Source organism: Typopeltis vanoorti, chromosome 11 (genome assembly GCF_054136105.1).
Source record: "Typopeltis vanoorti isolate ZY-2024b chromosome 11, IOZ_Tvanoo_1.0, whole genome shotgun sequence".
NCBI lineage: Eukaryota > Metazoa > Arthropoda > Arachnida > Uropygi > Thelyphonidae > Typopeltis > Typopeltis vanoorti.
In genome coordinates, this window is record NC_143559.1 from 19,410,299 (window position 1) to 19,429,576 (window position 19,278).

At 35.1% G+C, this 19,278-nt stretch overlaps 1 protein-coding gene across 3 annotated transcripts in view; it reads left to right on the top strand.

The window, feature by feature from the left end:
- LOC150101351 (methionine synthase-like) overlaps window positions 1-19,278 on the top strand; it is an 815,136-nt gene that overhangs the window by 219,631 nt on the left and 576,227 nt on the right. For all 3 annotated transcript variants that reach the window (XM_090400909.1, XM_090400910.1, XM_090400911.1), the window contains exon 11: window positions 14,929-15,029. In XM_090400909.1, coding sequence (XP_090257035.1) covers window positions 14,929-15,029 — 101 coding nt within the window. The remainder of the gene's footprint in view (window positions 1-14,928; window positions 15,030-19,278) is intronic.

Here is a 19,278-nt window from a genome sequence, read left to right on the forward strand (position 1 = left end):
AATTTAGATCAACCAACTCTGCTATATTCACAACCTGTTAAAAACCACAATAAAAATAACCGTAGAAGTGGATAACAAAACTTGTTTCAAATTAATTATCATATCAGTAGTTCATTTAAACAGTGAAGAAACTAAAAACATCATAAAAGATAAAATGGATACAAAAAAAAAAAGCAAAATCAGAGTCACAAAAAAAGAGAAGTATTAATAATAGTGAGTCTTAATTGAAACCAAAGAAAAGACAAACATTGACTTACTGCATAATGAAATCTCTAAGAAATTCAAAGGCACATTAGTAGCAAATCCCGGTAAGAAATATCTTCTAAGGATAATTATATATGATATTCCCAGTGAAATTGATACAAACAATGCAATTGACTCAATAAGCTTACAAAATGAAGAGTTCTTTGTTGGGATACAAAGATTACACAAAAAATTATCATGAATGAAAATCAGTGTTAAGTCACTGTGGAGAATTTGCCATTGTGCAGACTATGTAAGTGCTTTAACTGCAATAAGTTTTGCCATCATTGGCTTGTCCATTTTGCTCTAAGGAATACAAGCTCAAAATCAAGACTCACAAAATGAGTCCAAGATGAACTTTATAAACTGCCAAAATCATCATAAGCATGCCAAAACCCAAAACAACTGCAAAAGAGACATGACACTAAGCAAAGAGTGCCTGATATTCAACTACTACAGACAGCTCAGAATTCAAAACATTGATTATGGAAAGAAATAATAAAGTTATCAGAAACAGCACTACTTTAAATAAATCTTCAATAGTTTATCAAAGCTGTAAATAATATAACAGAATTCATAAGCAGAAGAAATATATGATCATCATTAATACAAGAATCTTACAACATCAACAACAAAATATGTGACTTTCCAACTAATTATATAATTTTCCAAAGGATAGTAAAGAAAGCTAGCTGCAATACTCGTGGTCAACCCCGAAGTTGAGGCAATATTAATTTCTCAGTACAGTAGTGAGGACTTGCTATTTTAATACTTGGCAAAATTACATAACTAGGAATCAAAACTTTTGTTGCGAGTCTGTATCTATACTATCACAGTGACATAAAATACCACTTAGTAAAATTGTGCAACATCGTGGATTTGCTATCAATTACGCCTTAATCCTAGCAATGGATAAGCAATGTCCATTCTTGTATGGTTTAATGAGAGCACAAACAATACAGGGTACAAATCTGGAAGAGTTTTTAGAATCATATTCCTTACACATACTAAATGGCGACTCTAACACTCCTTAATTTGAAAATACCAGAAGAAGCAGCTTCATTGACTTTACAGTAACAAATGATTCTGCTTTATCAAAGATTTCTGGATGGAAATGTGAGGAAGAAGAAAGTTTATCAGAAGGTTATATCTGATCATCACATATTAATTTTTTTTTTATATATATAAAAAATAAAAAATAATGGTACAACATGACAAAATTTCATGCCGGCTAGGGCGTCGCCCGGTTAAACAAGGCCCTCGTTGTTTTCACCAGGGAACCAGGGCGAACAGCGAAAAGTCAGCTACTGGAACAAATCTGAAAACACACCCCAACTCAACATCACCAGAGTTAAAGATCGGTACTATCAACATAAGAAGCCTGAATGGCAAAGAAATGGAACTAGCTGAAGAATTAGAATAGTACCAGATTGACATAATAGGGGTGACTGAAACAAAAAAGACAAAAACTGGTGAGATCTTTCTGAGCAATAAATACAAAATGTTATATTCAGGCAATGACAATCAAGGAAAAGAAGGAGTAGCCATAGTATTCAACACAAAATACAAGGCTAATCTTCTTGAATGGCAGACAGTCTCAAGTAGAGTAATGTGGGCAAATATGAGAATGGGTAACTGGACAATGAGACTTATTTGTGATTATGGTCCCACAGAAGATTCTACTAAGGTAGAAGTGGAGGAATTTTTTGATGTTTAGAAAAAGCAACTGACACAATGAAAAAGGAAAAGTTGGTCCTTGTTGGGGATCTAATTAGCAGAGTAGGAAATGACTGTGAGACATACAAAAATATTTTTTGAAAATTTGGAGAAAAGAGCAAAGCTAATAATAATGGCAAATATCTGTTGGATTTCTGCTCAAGTCATGGACTTGTTATTACTATCACCATGTTCCAACATAAAAATGTGCACAAATTCATATGGAGAGAAGAGGCAAGGAATAAGAAAAGTTTCATTGATTATGTTATTGTTGTTAGTGATGTTTTTTCTCTGGTGCAGGACACCAGAATGTACAGAGGATTTGAAATTGGAAATGATCACTATTTAGTCTTGAGCAGGATAAAGTTGAATTTCATATTGAAAAGAATAACATGTAAGATAGTTTTAAAGCGAATAAAAGTTGATCTGCTCTCAGATGTGAACTGTAGACTAAAATACACAAAGATTATTGAAGAAAAAATGAAAGAGTTTGAGAACAGGAATCAAACCTTGGAGATTCAGTGGCAAGCCTTGAAGAAAGCCCTGATTGATTCAGCTAGAGAAGCATGTGGTGAAGTTGTCAGCAAGGATAGAAAAATTAGAACTCTATGGTGGATACAGGAAGTTAAACAGGAAGTGAAGGAAAAGAAGAAAGCATATCAAAACTTCCTGGCAAATAAGTCAGCTTGTGCTCTTAGAGAATACAGAGACAAACGCGAGAATGCTAAACACTGTGTAAAACTAGCTAAACAAAAGTCATGGGAGAACTTTGGCAAGAATATAGAAAATAAATATCAAGAAGGTGGCAAAATATTCTGGAGGTTGTTGAAGAAGCTTAGGAATGGAGGAAAGTGTGCTGTAAAAGGAGTTAGAGATGATAAAGGTGACATGAAAACAGAAGAAAAAGATATCCTTGAAGTATGGAGTAATTACTTTGAAAAACTGCTAAATGAAACAAGCAGTGATGACAGCACGGTGGTAAAAAACACTGACCAGGCATGCAGCCAGGAATACGTATCCATACTTGAAGTAGAAAAAGCCATCAAAGGCTTAAAATGTGGAAAGGCAGCAGGAGTAGATGATATTCGACCAGAAATGCTGAAGTATGGTGGTATAAAAGTCTTACAGTGGCTGCACTGCATAGTTCAGAAAGCATGGACAGAGGGACGAATTCCCGGTGATTGGAGTAGAGCTCTCATAGTACCCATATATCAAAAAGGAAATTAAAACTGAATATGAGAATTACAGAGGTATTTCTCTACTAAGTGTTCCTGGCAAGATCTATGCAAGGTGGTGAAGAACAAGCTGGATTCAGGCCAAATAGAGGCTGTCAGGATCAGATCTTCACTTTACGACAAATAGTAGAGAAAGCATGGGAATATAACAAAGATCTGTATTTAAGTTTTATCGATTTGGGAAAAGCATATGACAAGGTGCCAAGAGAGAAGCTATTCAATACGCTGCAGTTATATGGTGTCAATGGGTCATTATATCAAGCAATACTTAGTCTTTATTTGAGTTGTAAGTCAGCAGTTAGAATTGAAGGAAGTGCAGGAAGATGGTTTGATGTTAAATCTGGTGTGAGAGAAGGATGTACATTATCCCCTCTGTTATTCATTATCTAAATGGATCACATTATGAAGGAAAGTGGTATTAAACATGATATCAAAATTGGAGATGTTAATGTCAGCTCTTTGCTTTATGCGGATGATGTTATACTTCTAAATAAATCTGCTACAAGTCTGCAAAATTCTCTGACTAAATTGAATAACTATTTTAATAGATATAGTATGAAGGTCAGCAATAAAAAGACAAAGACAATGAAAATAGGCAGAATCATTGAAAATGTCAGCTGTGTTGTGAATAGAGAACCTGTGGAACAAGCAAAACATTTCAGCTACTTAGGCACGATTTTTAGTGAAGATGGTAAATTCAATATAGAAATAGACAACAGAATCAGCAAAGCTGATAATATGGTGGGAAGTCAATTGAATAAATTCATATGGCATAAGAGAGAAATTAGTCAGACACTAAATTAGCCTGTATACAAGACAGTGTTCAAACCAGTTTTAACTTATGGATCTGAGAGCTGGGTCAGAAGTAAAACACTTGACCAAAGACTAGAGACCACAGATATGAGAGTCCTCAGAAAGATTACAGGTGTGAACAGATGGCATCATTGGCAATATCATATTAAAAACGAGGATATTAGGAAAGAACTTGACATTGTCAGCATCCAGGAATGCGTTAGCAGAGCTAATCTCAGGTCACTTAAACAGAATGGATGAGGAAAGATTAGCAAAGCAAGTGTTCTCTGCCAGGTTGGCAGGAAAACAACCTAGAGGAAGACCAAGATATAGGTGGATTGATACGGTACAAAGTGCCTTAGATGATAGAAATATAAGATCTGATAATGTTGGAGTCTTGACAAGTAACAGACTGATTTGCAGGAAAATTTTAGATAGGATGTTAGTAATGATGTAATTTTTTCATGTGGTACTATCATATCCTGTACACCCCTTGAGGGTACATGGCAGGAATTTGATGATGATAATGACATATTAAGTTTCATCATTAGCAACAGAAATTTGAACAGAATACATGAGTCAAACCAATGCAGTAACTTTAAATACATTGTGAAGAAAACCAACCCTAGATAATTCGCAAAGGATTTATAAGGAGAATTTGTATAACCTCAGAACATTTCACTGTCACCAGCGAACAACAGTTTAACCTAGATGAGAACTTAGCTATCTGAGCATCAGCACAAGCAGAACTAGACTTCCTTGTGTGTGAAAAAATCCTGCGACTAGATACTCAGAATACCCGAGAAGCTAAAGATCGATGGCAAAAAAATCAGTACCGTGGTAAAAATGAACTAACATTCTTAAGAAAACGTGTTAATGCATGTAGACAAATCTACAACAATTAATTATTTTAAGGCCAAGTAGATGACAGAATTATTACAAAGACAAATACATCAATCCAAAATGACAAATGCAAAAATAGAATCATGGAAAAAATTTTGCACTGTGTTGACTTCATCATATCCTTGGAACTGTATATATAAATTACAAGCAAGCAAAAATAAAACAACACCCATATTATCCGCTATTAAAAAAAACAGATGGCTCTTATACTAAAAACCTAACAGAAACTTAATTTATTATGATAAACAAGTTTATTCCTGATGGTGCCAATCAGCAGATGAGGAAATTCATAAAATATCAGACAAAGAATGGAAACAGATATAAATACTCATAACAACAAGTTATTTATATATAATGAAATTGAATTAATATTAAGATCAATGGATTCAAGAAAAACTGCCGAAGAGGATGGGATAATTAGTGACATACTCCTAAAAACATTTCTTAAATTCTCTGAAGTTATAACAATAGTTTACAACAAATGCCTCAAGAAAGGTTGATTTCCCTTATTATGGAAATGCTCTAAAATTATACTAATAAAACCAGGAAAGTAAGTGATGAAATTAGTAAATATAGGCCAATTAGTCTCATAAATGTTGCTGGTAAGGTACTAGAGAAACTTCTAATAAACCGAATAATGCATTTTGTTTATTCAAGAAACCTATTGAGCAGCAATGAGTAAGCATTTAGACCTCAATCAAGTACTGTAGATACTATTGTGGAAGTAAAAAAGTTCATGCAAGAGTCTACAGCAAAAAATGACATATTATTCATTTCATGTGATGTGCAAGATGCCTTCGATGCTGCATGGTGGTCAGTATAATTACTCAATTAAGAAAATTCATGTGTTCAACAAAAACCTACTCCACCACAAAAAATTATTTCGCAGACAGAAGAGTAATCATGACTTTGCAAACCACAACTGTAATGAAAGAAGTCAAACGAGGCTGACTGCAAGGGTCTTGCTGTGAACCAGGTTTCTGGAACATCTAGTAATACTCATTATCAAGACTTAACAACTAAAACCAAAGTCATAGCTTTTGCGGATGATGCGATAATGATTTGGGAATGCAGTTGCTTACACATAGAAGTAGCCGCCACTGAAGAACTTTTTTAAACTGAGGAGTGGGCATCTCAGAAGAAACTTTCTTGAAATAGCACCAAGTCTAAAGTACTCCACATCTCATATAAACAATCAAAACAACCTATAATGGTCTTCTGAAATGGGGAAGTTCTAGAGTTGTCAGTGAGATAAAATATCTATGAGTAACAATAGACAACAAACTTCAATAAGCACATCTTGTATGTTTCTTGAAAAGCTTACAAATTGTAAACCTTCTATCTAAGTCAGCAAGGATAAACTGCGGACTAGGCAAGAGCACTAAAAACAGTATATACTGGAGTTATAGTACCATTAAATATTGTACGAAGCACCTGCTTGGAAAGATGGACTTGGATATCTAAGAAAAACCCACATAAGTTAGAGTTCAACACCTTATAGCCATATGAATAAGAATACAAGACAATATCTTTCGAGGCGCTTGTGTTATTACTGGTCTAATATCGATCCGCCTGAAGATGCAAGAGCCTGTCTTATATATGAATTCAAAGAAGATATAATGAAAATACCAACACTGATCCAAACACTGCAAATTTCCACTTCACTACAGTAAGTGGCCTCGCCCAGCAAAGAAAACATATATTAAAGAGAAGGAAAACACTGAAAGTGAGAAATACCACATATACGCTAATGGGAGTAAAATAGAAGGAAATGTTGGTTTTTCCCTCACAGTATATTACAAACAGTCCATTATACAAGAATGCTGTTTTAGACTGCATCCCTTATGTTCAAACAATCAAGTAGAACAACTTGTTATAGGTTATTCACTCACATACCTCTGGGAATTAGAGCTGAATAATTTACAGTGACAGTAGAAGCACTGTCGATGGCATAAAATATCAGAACAGCCATCTAGTGTTAATTGACCAGACACAAAATCTGGTGAGGAATCTCAGTCTAGAGGCATGGGAAATTAACTTCTGCTGGGTGAGGTGCATACTGGAGTAACAGGAAATGAGAGAGCTGATTAGGTGGCTAAAGAAGCAGCTGTAATTGAAATAAGTTATTATTATTATTATTATTCGTGACACCTCCAAGGAGTCTGAAGACTCATCACGGGAGGACACCTACTATACAACTGTCTCCACCTCTACTACCAATCATCTCCATCTACCGCCCACCACCACTACAACTAGTATTTTTTGTCTGTAAATTGCATGTGTTCTGAAGGGCCGATTTGTCTGTATGCGGGATGAAAAACCGGAGTTTCTGGGAGGAAAAAACCCTGCTTTCTCCGTATGAGATAGGTTAACCCACCTTTGATTGAAAAAGTCCACATAAAGATTCCTCTCATCACGACAAGAATCGAACTTAGGCCTATTCCAATCAAAGGGCACAATGTACCATCATTCTTCCAATTGTGCTACGGAGGTGCAAAGTTAGAAATAAGTTATCAAAAGTATGTAAAATCAGTTATAAAAACACTGTGTAGAAGAAATAAGTCTAAGCTTGTGGAAAGAAGAATGGAAAACATCTAAAAACAGATTAACAACAAAAGAATTCGTGCCAAGTATCTGAAGCAGACTCTGGCTAAAGCTATATGCCATCTCTCCACGTTTAACCATGCTACTAATGGGACATGGAAAATTCCATATTATGGAATCACCATTTTGCATCTTTTGTCCACACCTTCAAGATTGTTAATCATTTACTTTCTGACTGTCAGCTACTGGACTCAATCTGGATGTCCCCCCCCCCAGTACAACACATCATCACTTCAGGAGAGGAGATGGGTGGCCAGCATCAAAACAGTGGCTTATCCTGAATGATTTCCAAAGTTATTTAATTTTGCCAATGGGATCAACTTACAATCATTGTAATGTAATATAAATCACTCATAATGTTCGGATCACATAGTGTAAAATATGTAGATATAAAAATAAAAATGTAAATATAAATGTTATCAGTTATTTAGAAGTTACATGTAATATATGTATTGTATGCAATGGAGCATGTAAGAAATTAATTACCTCATGGTAGGAAAACAATACACATACGAACAAATGAGGCAAGGGAAAGTATTGTAATTTTTCTAGAATCATTTTTCTAGATTGTGAGATGTAGCATGGCATATTGTCTGATAAGAACTTGCTGTCATAAAATGAATAAATACTCCACTTGAAAGAATTGATTTCGTCTGCAATAATGTTTACATAGTCCACTGCGATCATTTGGCTAATGAAATCTGATATAATTTAGCTACATGATATCAGAAAATCAGGTATTTTTTTCAGTAATGAAATACTGTGAGTTGGCAAATTGAAAAGAATTAATTATAACACTGGAGGAAAACTCATCTAAAAACTTTATTAGTGTTGAATTTTTGCTCAAGTATCATAGACATTCATAGTACAAGATCACAGAATGGCAATTAAACATTAACAGGCAATTTTAAAAATTGATTTAAGTAGCTAATGTAAGATAACTATAAAAGATAACTAGAACATAGGTCAGTAATTTCCTAACTTATTAAAAAAAAAAAAAATAAAATCTGTTAGTCTCTGTCTATCCCCTTTGTGGGCAATAGTACTTTTTAAACTAGCTAATCTTTCCTAACTTTATATTGTCTAAATATATGTAATTTTTTTACTTATATTTTATTTTTAAATAAGTTAGGAAATGACTGACCTTTTATAGTTATCTTACATTAGCTGCTTTTTTAGAATTGTCTGTTAATGTTTAATTGCCATTGTGTGATCTTGTACTGACGATTCCTATGATACTATCATATGTCTGCACAGTTAGCCTAGTGGCTATGCACTTCGCATCCATATGCCTGGGGAAGGAGTGTCCTGGGTTCGATTCCCATCAGTGACGTGAGGAGCTGAAGGATCTTCCAAAGCCATAGCCAAGTTAGCCTGCCTTGGGTGTAGACAGTAGGGTTTTTTCCCCAGTTTATCCTGGAGATTTTCATCCTGCAGAGCAGGCAAACCGGCCTTGAGAACTCAGCACTACAGGACATAGGATACACTGGGGTGTAGGGCTGACCACCTTATCCTGTGAACGGTTTGAGGTCTGATGATTAATAAACCATCAACACCACAAAAGAGGGTAAAAGGAAGATGAGATGATATTGCACTGCTTCCAGACAAGATTCCATGGCATAGTTGCCAATTAAATTGAAAGAATCACTAGAACATGGTATGTAATGTGCAGAGGGACTATGTTTTTTCAGCCTAGCTTGTAAACCTGTATAGATACCTTTCATATCAAGCAGCATTATCATAGCTTTGCCCTCTGAACATTTTTATCTCCAAAGATAATTCTAATTTTTTTAATACTATACTACCTCATCTAAATATAAGGAATTATGTTGTGTAATACTGATGAACTTGAGAATTGTTTTTGTAATGTCTGAAGTTGGGTAACATACCTAAAAATAATTGTTAGGTGATGAGAACGCAACAAATACTGACAATAAGATGGAAGATGATATTAATAATATCTCATGTGCAGCTGTGGAAATAGACGAGAATGAAATTGATCAACAAAGAAATAGTGCGCTTAAATGTTATCCTTCATAGGGTAAAGCACGAAATTGAAAACTGCAGAAGTGATAAGAGTTAAGGCAGGGCTGAAAAAAGAAAGAAGCAGGTGATCTGAAAGAACAATAAAGACCGACCGAGCAAACAAGAAAAACAAGATAATTATGTATGGAGACTCAATAATCAGGGGAGTACTTAACGAAAGTATTTCAAAATTGTGTTTTCCGGTGTAAAAATTCACAATATTAGCCATGCCATCCAGATGCAGAAAGATAAGTTGAAGGAAATTATTGTCTTTAATGGTACTAATGATTTGAGAGGCAAAAATTATTCTATGAGGGAGGATGTAAAGGAGTTGTTAGAAGAGGCAAAACTGAAGAGCGAGAAGATGAAGATTGTAAGTCTCCTACCACGCTATGATAGAGACAAATTGAGGAGGAAGGCATTGATAGCCAATGAGTGTATACATAGAATTGTGCAAAAGAAATGATGTAGAATTTGTGGATCTATAGTCTCTGTTTGATGGAATTTGTACAAGTGGATGGAACGCATCTGAATGGTTTTGGTGTTAGATGTCTGGAGAGAGCTTTGTTCACCGAGCATGCTGACGTGCAAATTCAGGGAAACAAGCAATTAGGGTGGAAGCAAGTGAGTTTGTGTGAAGGCAACCAAGTGAGTGAGTGTGAGAATGTGAGAAATTTAGTCTCTCAAGCAAAAATATTGAATAGGTAAGTCAATTCAGAAAGTAAAGGTGAGTGGGGGAATAAAGGGATGTTGCCGTTTTTATATACTAATGCCAGCAGTATCAGGAACAAGAGGGACAAGTTTTGGCATTGATTAGTGCAACCTCACCAAAAGTTATATTCATTACTGAGACTTGGCTAACAGCAGATGATGTAGTCAGGGATTGAATATGGAGGGTTTAGTATTTTCAGGGAAGACAGAGAAGATAGGATTGGGGGGGGGGGAAGGAGCACTGGTGATGATAGCAGGTGAATTGCATCCAAAAGGAATAGGAGACAGGTGGGAAGGGTGGCTGTTCATTTGAAGCAATCTAGTGTGAGATTAAGACTAGTAAGACAAATATACAGTTAGTTATTGCTGTAGGCCAGGGAATTCCACAGATGATCTGGAAGACATGCATCGCCAAATTAGTACAATGAATACAGGTCAAGTGATTATTATGGGGGATTTCAACTATGGAGATATAGACTGGAAGGAAGAAAGATCACATGGCAGAAAGGAAATAGAATTTATACACCTGCTGAGAGATAATTACTTAAGGCAGCATGTGATCGAGGGGAATCGGGGTGGGAGTATTGGACCTGGTCATAGGAGCCGAAGAGCTATCCATAACCAAGTTGACAACATTGACACCAATTGGGGAAAGTGACCATGCGGTCTTGACTTGGGAAATTGTAAAATATGAGGAATAGTCTATCAAGAAGGGATATTTGTGGAACTACAAGGCAGGTGATTATGACATGCTTAGGAAGAAGCTTAAATCTGTATCATGGCATAAAGCACTGCAGGGTAAGGACGTTAGTAGTGCATGGGATATAGTTAAGGGTCATCTAGAGGAAGCAGTATTAAATTGTATACCTCGGTTAAGGAGGGTTAATCGTTTAGAAGTAAGATGGATGAGTTATGTCATTAAGCACGAACTGCAGAAAAAAAAATGCTGTGGAATATATAAAGAGAAAGATGACCAGCAAACTAATGAACAGTACAAGGTTCAGGCAAGAATGGTGACCAGCATGGCAAGGAAGGCAAAATCAGATTATGAGAAGAATTTAGATGAGCAGGCCCAAGGAAATCCCAAGGAGTTCTTTCATTATGTGGTAAGTAATAAGAAGAATGACTATGGAATATTAACCTTAATGAGTAATGATGGTCACTAGAAGATGGATGTGGATAAAATAGTTGAGTTACTGAGTGACCACTCTGCAAGCATATATCTTCCTAGTGAGGTTACTATTTTAACATATATGACAGATACTAATGTGGGAACTGAAGTGGATGAATTGGAGGTCCTTATGATATTGCAGAATCTCAGTGTAAATACAGCTGTGAGATTAGATGGGATATCAGTGAGGGTTGTCTAAAGAAAGCAATATTAATCAGGTAGGAGTTAAATGGATGAGTAATATCATTAAACACGATCTGCAGAAGAAGAAAATGCTGTGGAGGGTATGTAAAGAGAAAGGTGACCAGTGTTATAACTTCCTTTTTTCTTCTTTTTGCGTGGCGTCACTTTCTTGTTAATTTTCTATCTTAAATCCTTGTCGTACCAACTAAGCCTGAAATCGCTAACCTATCTCTCTGGGGCTGCTTCTCTATTCGGAACGCTGACAAAATTTATTTATTTTAGCTGCGCCAGCCAGAGTCCTAGTACAGAAGAGTTCTTGTACAAAGAAACCTTCCCAGAGTTTAAGTATTACCTAATCTTATTAAAGCATTAAGTGCCTATAGAAACTTCAACATTGCAGTCATGACCTAAACTTTCTAAACCTTCTTTAATTTCCCCTTATTCATAGGTTCGAACTGTAGCGAGTGGTAATTTCAATGTCATGCTCAGACAGCAGACTTACATAGGAAAAACATGTTTATTAATTATCAAGATTACACACATTAAGCTTCCACACATCAAAGATATGTCATATCAACATTCTAATTTACTAGCTAAACAATAAGGAACATTCTAATTATCAAAATACTCTAATCTTACATCTCTAGGTTAAATAAGTACACATTCATCATAAAACACTAGTTCAAATTCTAAATAAAACTTGCTAACAAAGATCAATTCACTTGCTAACAAAGAGCATGCAACACTTCAACTAAGTGTTGCATGCTCTCATGCTCTCAGACTACTAGATCAATATGACTAACACATATATTCAAAGCTAAGATCAATACTAAAAAACAGGTAAAGCAAGGCAGTGGTAATCAAACAGACATGTTATTTATACACTCTCATGATTCATCTAAATCACAAACATGGTTCCCAATATCAAATTAAATTAGTGCTACTAACGACCCATACACATTAACTAGGGTTTAAACAATCTAAGAACGTAGACTACCAGTCCAATTCAATCAACTTAACACATGAAACTGTCTCTAAATTCTCACTATCTTCTTTTCTAATCTCTGTCCATTTTTTTTACACTCATCACTAATAGATAATACAAAAAATGAAGATTTTGTATGTTACCACCTTGTTAGACGATTTCTTGATCTTTCCATCTGTTCTTTGTTATGGATTGTCCCGTTTTACGGTGATCTGCCGCCACGTGGAGTCACATGCTTGTCCTGATTTTTTTCCTTTGTTTCCTCTGGGCTTACGAACTATGAACTTTTCGTGACGCTGCTTTTAACACAAATTATCTTCAAAGGGAATCCTTTGCTGCCTTCTCATCAGTTAGAACCAGGCCGAAACTCGAAACAATGGCGTCATCTCATGCTCAACTTCTTCGATTTGCGCCACTCAGCTAGAAACACGTTCCGCCATGCCATCTTATTGGATATCAGCCATGCTGATAGAATATGGTTGTTCTTGTTAAATCAAGATTTAACAAGAACAACCATATCAAGCAAAAGCACACTTGTATTCTTGGCAAAACAGACATAATATGTAAAAGAGGCCTCGCTCCATCGCCCCAACCTGAATCGTAATGGCTGTATATTTATATCAAAAATCTGGGAAAGTCTAATCAAGATTACCCATTAATTAAATTTTATTTTATTTATTTTTTATTTTTTAAAATTTTTTTTTTAAGAGCAAATTCAATCATGTTTCTACTTCAAAATATTCCGTTTCATACTTAGTGATATAACATCACGCGGCGTGTTCTAATTTTAACAAACTGTTCTTGTAATACCACTAACAATGGTCTGCTATTTCCAGACTGAAATATTTGGTTAAATAAATATCTTTCTTGTGATTACGTGATTATATCATTCAGTCTTATGTTGCAAGTATCCTTGAAACAACAAATTCTTAGACTGTATTTGTTTCATCAATTCGACTATTTACAGGATTTGGTTTTCTTTTGCGATATGTGCACATCACTTGTACATGCTCAGTAGAATGCTCGTGATCACATAAGGTTTGTGTTATATTTCTCCAGCCATTAAAACCCCTCATGAATCTATTATTTGACTTACAAAACAATTTACAAACAAAACAGTAAATTGCTTTGCTGGGTTCTGAAAAAATTACCACTCTCGTTTCTCTTTTGTTCTGTTCCCCTTTTTACAGTAAAAATGTGATTCATTTACATTTCTGACATGTATTCTATTGCGATCTGCGTATTTATTTATTTATTTTTTTTTGATTTTACTAACATTCTGAGGTATATTTATTAAAATATGCTTGATAAAATATGTTCATTAATACTAATTGGCCATTCTGCTATATCGGTAGGATAAGCGATAGCTTGCTTGCAGACTCCGATTGAAAATTTTCTTCAGAATCCTCTTGATTTGTTTCATTTACTTTTTTCTCTTCTTCTATGTTTTCCACATTATTTTGATGTTGTTCATTTTCACTTTCCTCTCCTCCTGATAAAATATTTGATATTTTATCAGGAGATATTTGACCCTTTTTTTGCTGCACAATTTATTTATTGCGTCTCTTCCCAAAAATAAAACAAATTTCACATGTGCGAAAAATAATCAACCCTGAAATGACCACAGACCAGTCTTTGCAATGAATCTATTTACTAATAGTAAATTTGCTGTCTTTTATTCTTCATATCGGTGTAATGGAACAAGACAACTTTATGTTCTTTCACTTTACTGACAATATAGAAGATTTTTTTTCTCAAATTTTTAAATGTTTGTTCAAATGTAAGGTTTTAAATGTGGCCCCACAGAGAGAGAGTGAGGCTCCAGCTTGCACCTTATGGTAAATGCAGCCCTCTTTTCTAGCTATGTATATCCTTCTGTCTTGTTGCTTATGGATTATTCTTGGTAAACTTTTGATGGCATTGTTTATTAATACCCAATCGTGATTATTGTTGGTGCACTTGTACTTCTGGTGTCCACAGTCATATCATATATACAAAATCTGCATTATTTTATATATACAAAATCTGTTATATATGAATTGTGGTATATGCTTCTTACAGTATATACTCTTCTTATACTTAAGAATATATACTGTATATATACAGTATTTTCAGTAAAGAACTACATCTGTTCTTTACTGAAAATACTGTAAAATGTTGCTTGATGTTCATGTTGCAAAGTTGTAGGTTGTAATGTCATCAGAGAGTAGTTGATGACAACATCTAAGTCCAGAGATGTTCCTAATAAACTACTCACTGAGCGAATATCACTGGATTCACTTCAAAGTGTTAAGTATTTATTTTCCATTTTAGATTGTGTAATATTTGTATACTTAAAATCCTGTATATTTTTATTTCAGTATTGGATTAAACTGTGCTTTGGGGGCACAAGAAATGAGGCCATTTATAAAAGTTATTGCAAAGAACACGTCATCATTTGTCCTTTGTTATCCAAATGCAGGTACGGTATTAGGTTATCCTTGAATGATGTTTACTTACAAACATTTTGTTGCAATTGATTGCCTTATTTTATATTGTGGTTTAGCATTGAAAATTGAGTTTCCTTAGAGGACATTTCTTGAATAACTGATTTCATTCATGCTTGAGATTTCTTCATAATTCTGACTAATACTTTTTTTTCTTTTTCATTTTTCAATACCTTTCACGTTCCCTTTAGTACTTTTATTATACTAAAAATTTATGCTCCAACAGGCCTGTATTCAGTTCATTAAAAAAAAAAAAAGTATGTTGTATAAAAGTCAACCATGAAACTATTAATTCCATTGTTGACCTGTGGACATAAGCCATGGAAAGGTTTAGAGAAACTCATATGATTTCTCAAAATGTCAAGATATGGTTCCATGTATTGACACTTCCAGACATCTGGAAATGCCAGAAAAATCAATTTTGATTGGGTTTGACAGAGAGTTTTGCTTACCAAGCTACTATTTTATGGTCTATTTTTCATTCTTTCCAGTTGGGTTGTTACTTTCCTCTCTGGTTATTCCCTGCATGTCATAGTAGATGGTTTCTTCTCCTCAGGCTTATCTGCCAATACTGAAGTATCTCAAAGGCTCTGTACTTTCACTTGTTCTCTTCCTTCTCTACATAAATGACTTTCTTTCACTGACCTCAAATCCTATCCTTAGCTTTACTAATCAGCAATTACATTCTTCTTCTTCTTTTGACACAGCTTGTAGTGCAGTAATTCAAAGCTTCAGGACCTTCTATAACCAATAACTTACACTCGGATCATTTCTTCATTGTAGTGAGTATAACTTTTTGAACTTCAGTGTTGCCAAATGCAGTTTTGTCTTTCTTATTTTTCACAAGAGAGATCTGTGTTCACTTTGCCCTATTTTGATTCTCAGATCTCCAAAAAAGTTCAGGTATTTATTTTCTTTAAAACATTTTAGTTTCAAAGGAAATAAATATCCATAATTATTTTACACAAGCCTGCATAGCACAGTGGAATGGATTTATACTCCTCAGTGCTTGGCTGCCTGAAGAACCTAGATTTGATTCTAGTTGCTGACTAGAGGAACTTTTTCTAAGCCTTTCTTCAACCGGTTCTTGTGTTAGTCAATCTCTGGTATGGTCAAGCAGGTTTTTTCTCCCAGGAACTCAGGTTTTTTCATCCCATAAACTCAAGAAAATTGAACCCACAATATTTCAGATATTAAAACCCACAATATTTCAGATATTAAAAAAATATTATGCTAAGTTCTGGGGCCTCAAGATGTCAGCACTTGTTAGCCATCCCTTCACTGGATGCATGTTAACATTAGTGATAGTCTTGGGCCAGCTATATCTGATTGGCTACCAGTGGAGGTTGAATTGTCTACTCACTCTCCAAAAGTTACTTCCTATAAGGAAATAAAAGGCATTAGCTGATTTAGTTGAATTATTTTACACCAAGTATTTTGCATAAAATAAACAATGAATATTTATTTAATCTTTAAAGGTACCTGTGGCATTTTTTTTTTTTTCAATTGATGCTAATTATTATTATGTGACACCTCCAGGGAGTCCAAAGACTCATCGAGGGAGAGTGTGCCAACAGCATCGAACGATTGATCCCCGTCCAACTACTAACCGTGCTCAAACTTGCTTAAGCTATTAGTAGCAGAGGCTCTACCAATGACTATAAATAACAAATTATACGATAACTACAGTAATTAACTTTGATGAAATGAAAATACAGATATTTCCTACTGAAAATAACAGTACATCATCAGTGTGTAGAAACAAGCAAATCAAAGAAATGGCAATACAATGTACATACAGCAGCAGTTAAAAACTGTTGCCACATGCTAGAAATTAATATTAATAAATAAATAATTAATTAAAAACTATTTTGGGGTAGGCAGGCTGTTCCGTGGAAAAAAGAATTAATGAACATCACTATAATATTGAATACATGAAACCTCAAAAGTCTGGTCTGGCACAACATAGCATTGACACTAAACACAGTATCCAGTGGGATGAAGTTCGTCTTCTCCATAGAAGCAGGTTAATATGAATGCCTGTTCAAAAAAAGTTGCGAAGCCTATTTATATTGGCCAAATCTGAATCATAACGATTCTCTCTCTCTCTCCCAAAAGTATGGGGAGATTCTTATTTTGTGTAACCATCAAAAATAGTTTTTAATTACTTAATTATTTATTAATATTAATTTCTAGCATGCAGAAACAGTTTTTAATTGTTAAACCTGACTTCTGTATTTACCTTGTATTCCCGTTTCTTTGATTTGCTTGTTTCTATGCACTGATGATGTACTATTATTTTCAGTATGAAATATCTGTACTTTCATTCCATTAAAGTTAATTACTATGGTTATTGTGTAATTTGTTGTTTAATGAATATTTATTATTATTATAGTGCTTCCATGGAGTCAGAAGATTTATTATGGGAGATCCTACGTTGACACACTAACCATTATTCACACAATACAGGTTGAAGATTTGTGGGTTGCAGAAACTAGTTGATATGCGGAAAAGGGGAGATATGATTGAAATTGCTAAAAGGATTCTATAGGATTAATTCAGAGGATATTTTTGAGATCAGGACTGGTGGCGGGAGAACTAGGGGACACCTATGGAAGCTGGGCAAGAGTGTGGTTAGCAAGGGTGTTAGAGCTGGGTTCTTTACTTTTAGAGTGGTAAATGAGTGGAATAAGCTGCCAGAGTCTGTTGTGGGTGCTATGACAGTGAGCGAGTTCAAGGTAAGGTATGATAGATACTGTGAGAATGTCGAATAGTTGTGTGGACATGATGTTTAGGGCCTCCCTCGATGAGTCTAAGGACTCCCTGGAGTAGCCCGAAATAATAATAATAATAATAATAATACCTCTCATACCTCTCCTTAAACTCATTCACAGATGATGCACTCACCTCTGACAATGCATTCCACACATTCACCACCCTCCAAGCAAAAAATCTAGTCCTAACACCTTTGTTAACCACACTCTTACACAATTTCCAAGAATGACCTGTCATTCTCTCCCTTCCTGCACTGTACAGAAAAAAGTCATCAGTATCAATCATATAAAATCCCTTTATAAACTTATATGCTTCTATCATATATGAGCAGTTGTTAAAAAAAAGTGTTTTATAAAAGGTGTATAATGTGAATTCTTTTGTGAATTATGCTCCATTTTTTTCTCAGTAACACATGTGTTGTTTAGTGGTGCTGCTTTAGGGTTTTGTTGATACATATTGTGTTATTTTTGAGTTTTGTTTTTATATATATATATATATATATAATACAGTGTTTATGTAGCATTTATATATAATTAACGATTACTTTAGTAGTTCCTCAGCAGTAAGGAATGATGGTGGATTCAACTGCAATCACAAATGGCGTGTCACCAAGTCCTCCGTCATTTAAGAACTCTATTATGAGTAATATAATAAGGGACTTTGTGACATGCAGTGCTTGCGGCATGTATGCATCTCAGGAGTTGGATATGTGGCTGGTAAGAGAGGGGGGAGTGCATATGTGCACGAAATGCAAGCAGTGGGAGGAAATAAATGAATTAGATATATCGATAACTGATCTATTGCTCCAGGAATGGGAAATGAATATCGGAAGACAAGTAGTGTGATAGGAGAGAATGAAGAAAAAAATATGAATGAGAAAATAATAGTCGATAGTGTGGAAGGTGTGAGTGACTGTGAAAGTTTTGGAGATGGTTTTGTTTGGGAGAATGAATTTCGATTAAGAGTGACTGACTTGCAGAGAGAGAGAGAAGAGAGAGAGAGAGAGATAAGCTGAAAGAGGAGATGGAATGTCTTGTGAATGATGAGAAGTATGAAAGATGAGAATAGAAGAGATAAATGCAAGGCGAATCAGAGTAGGGGGGGAGAGAGAGTTTTGGAAATGATAGAAGAGGAGAGAATTTTGGGAATGATAGAAGAGGAGAGAATGGAAACAGTAGGAGAGAGGGAATGAGAGAGAGGTATGGGATTGCTAGAAGAGGAGAGAATGGAAACAGTAGGAGAGAAGTATGGGAATGCTAGAAGAGGAGAGAATAGGAGCAGTAGAGGAGAGGGAATGAGAGAGACCTATGGGAATGATAAAAGAGAAGAGAATGGAAACAGTAGAAGAGTTGGAGTGAGAGAGAGTTATGGGAATGATAGAGGAGGGGAGAATGGAAACAGTCAGAGAGAGGAAATGAGAAGAATGCGAGGGAGTGTTGGAACCAGGGA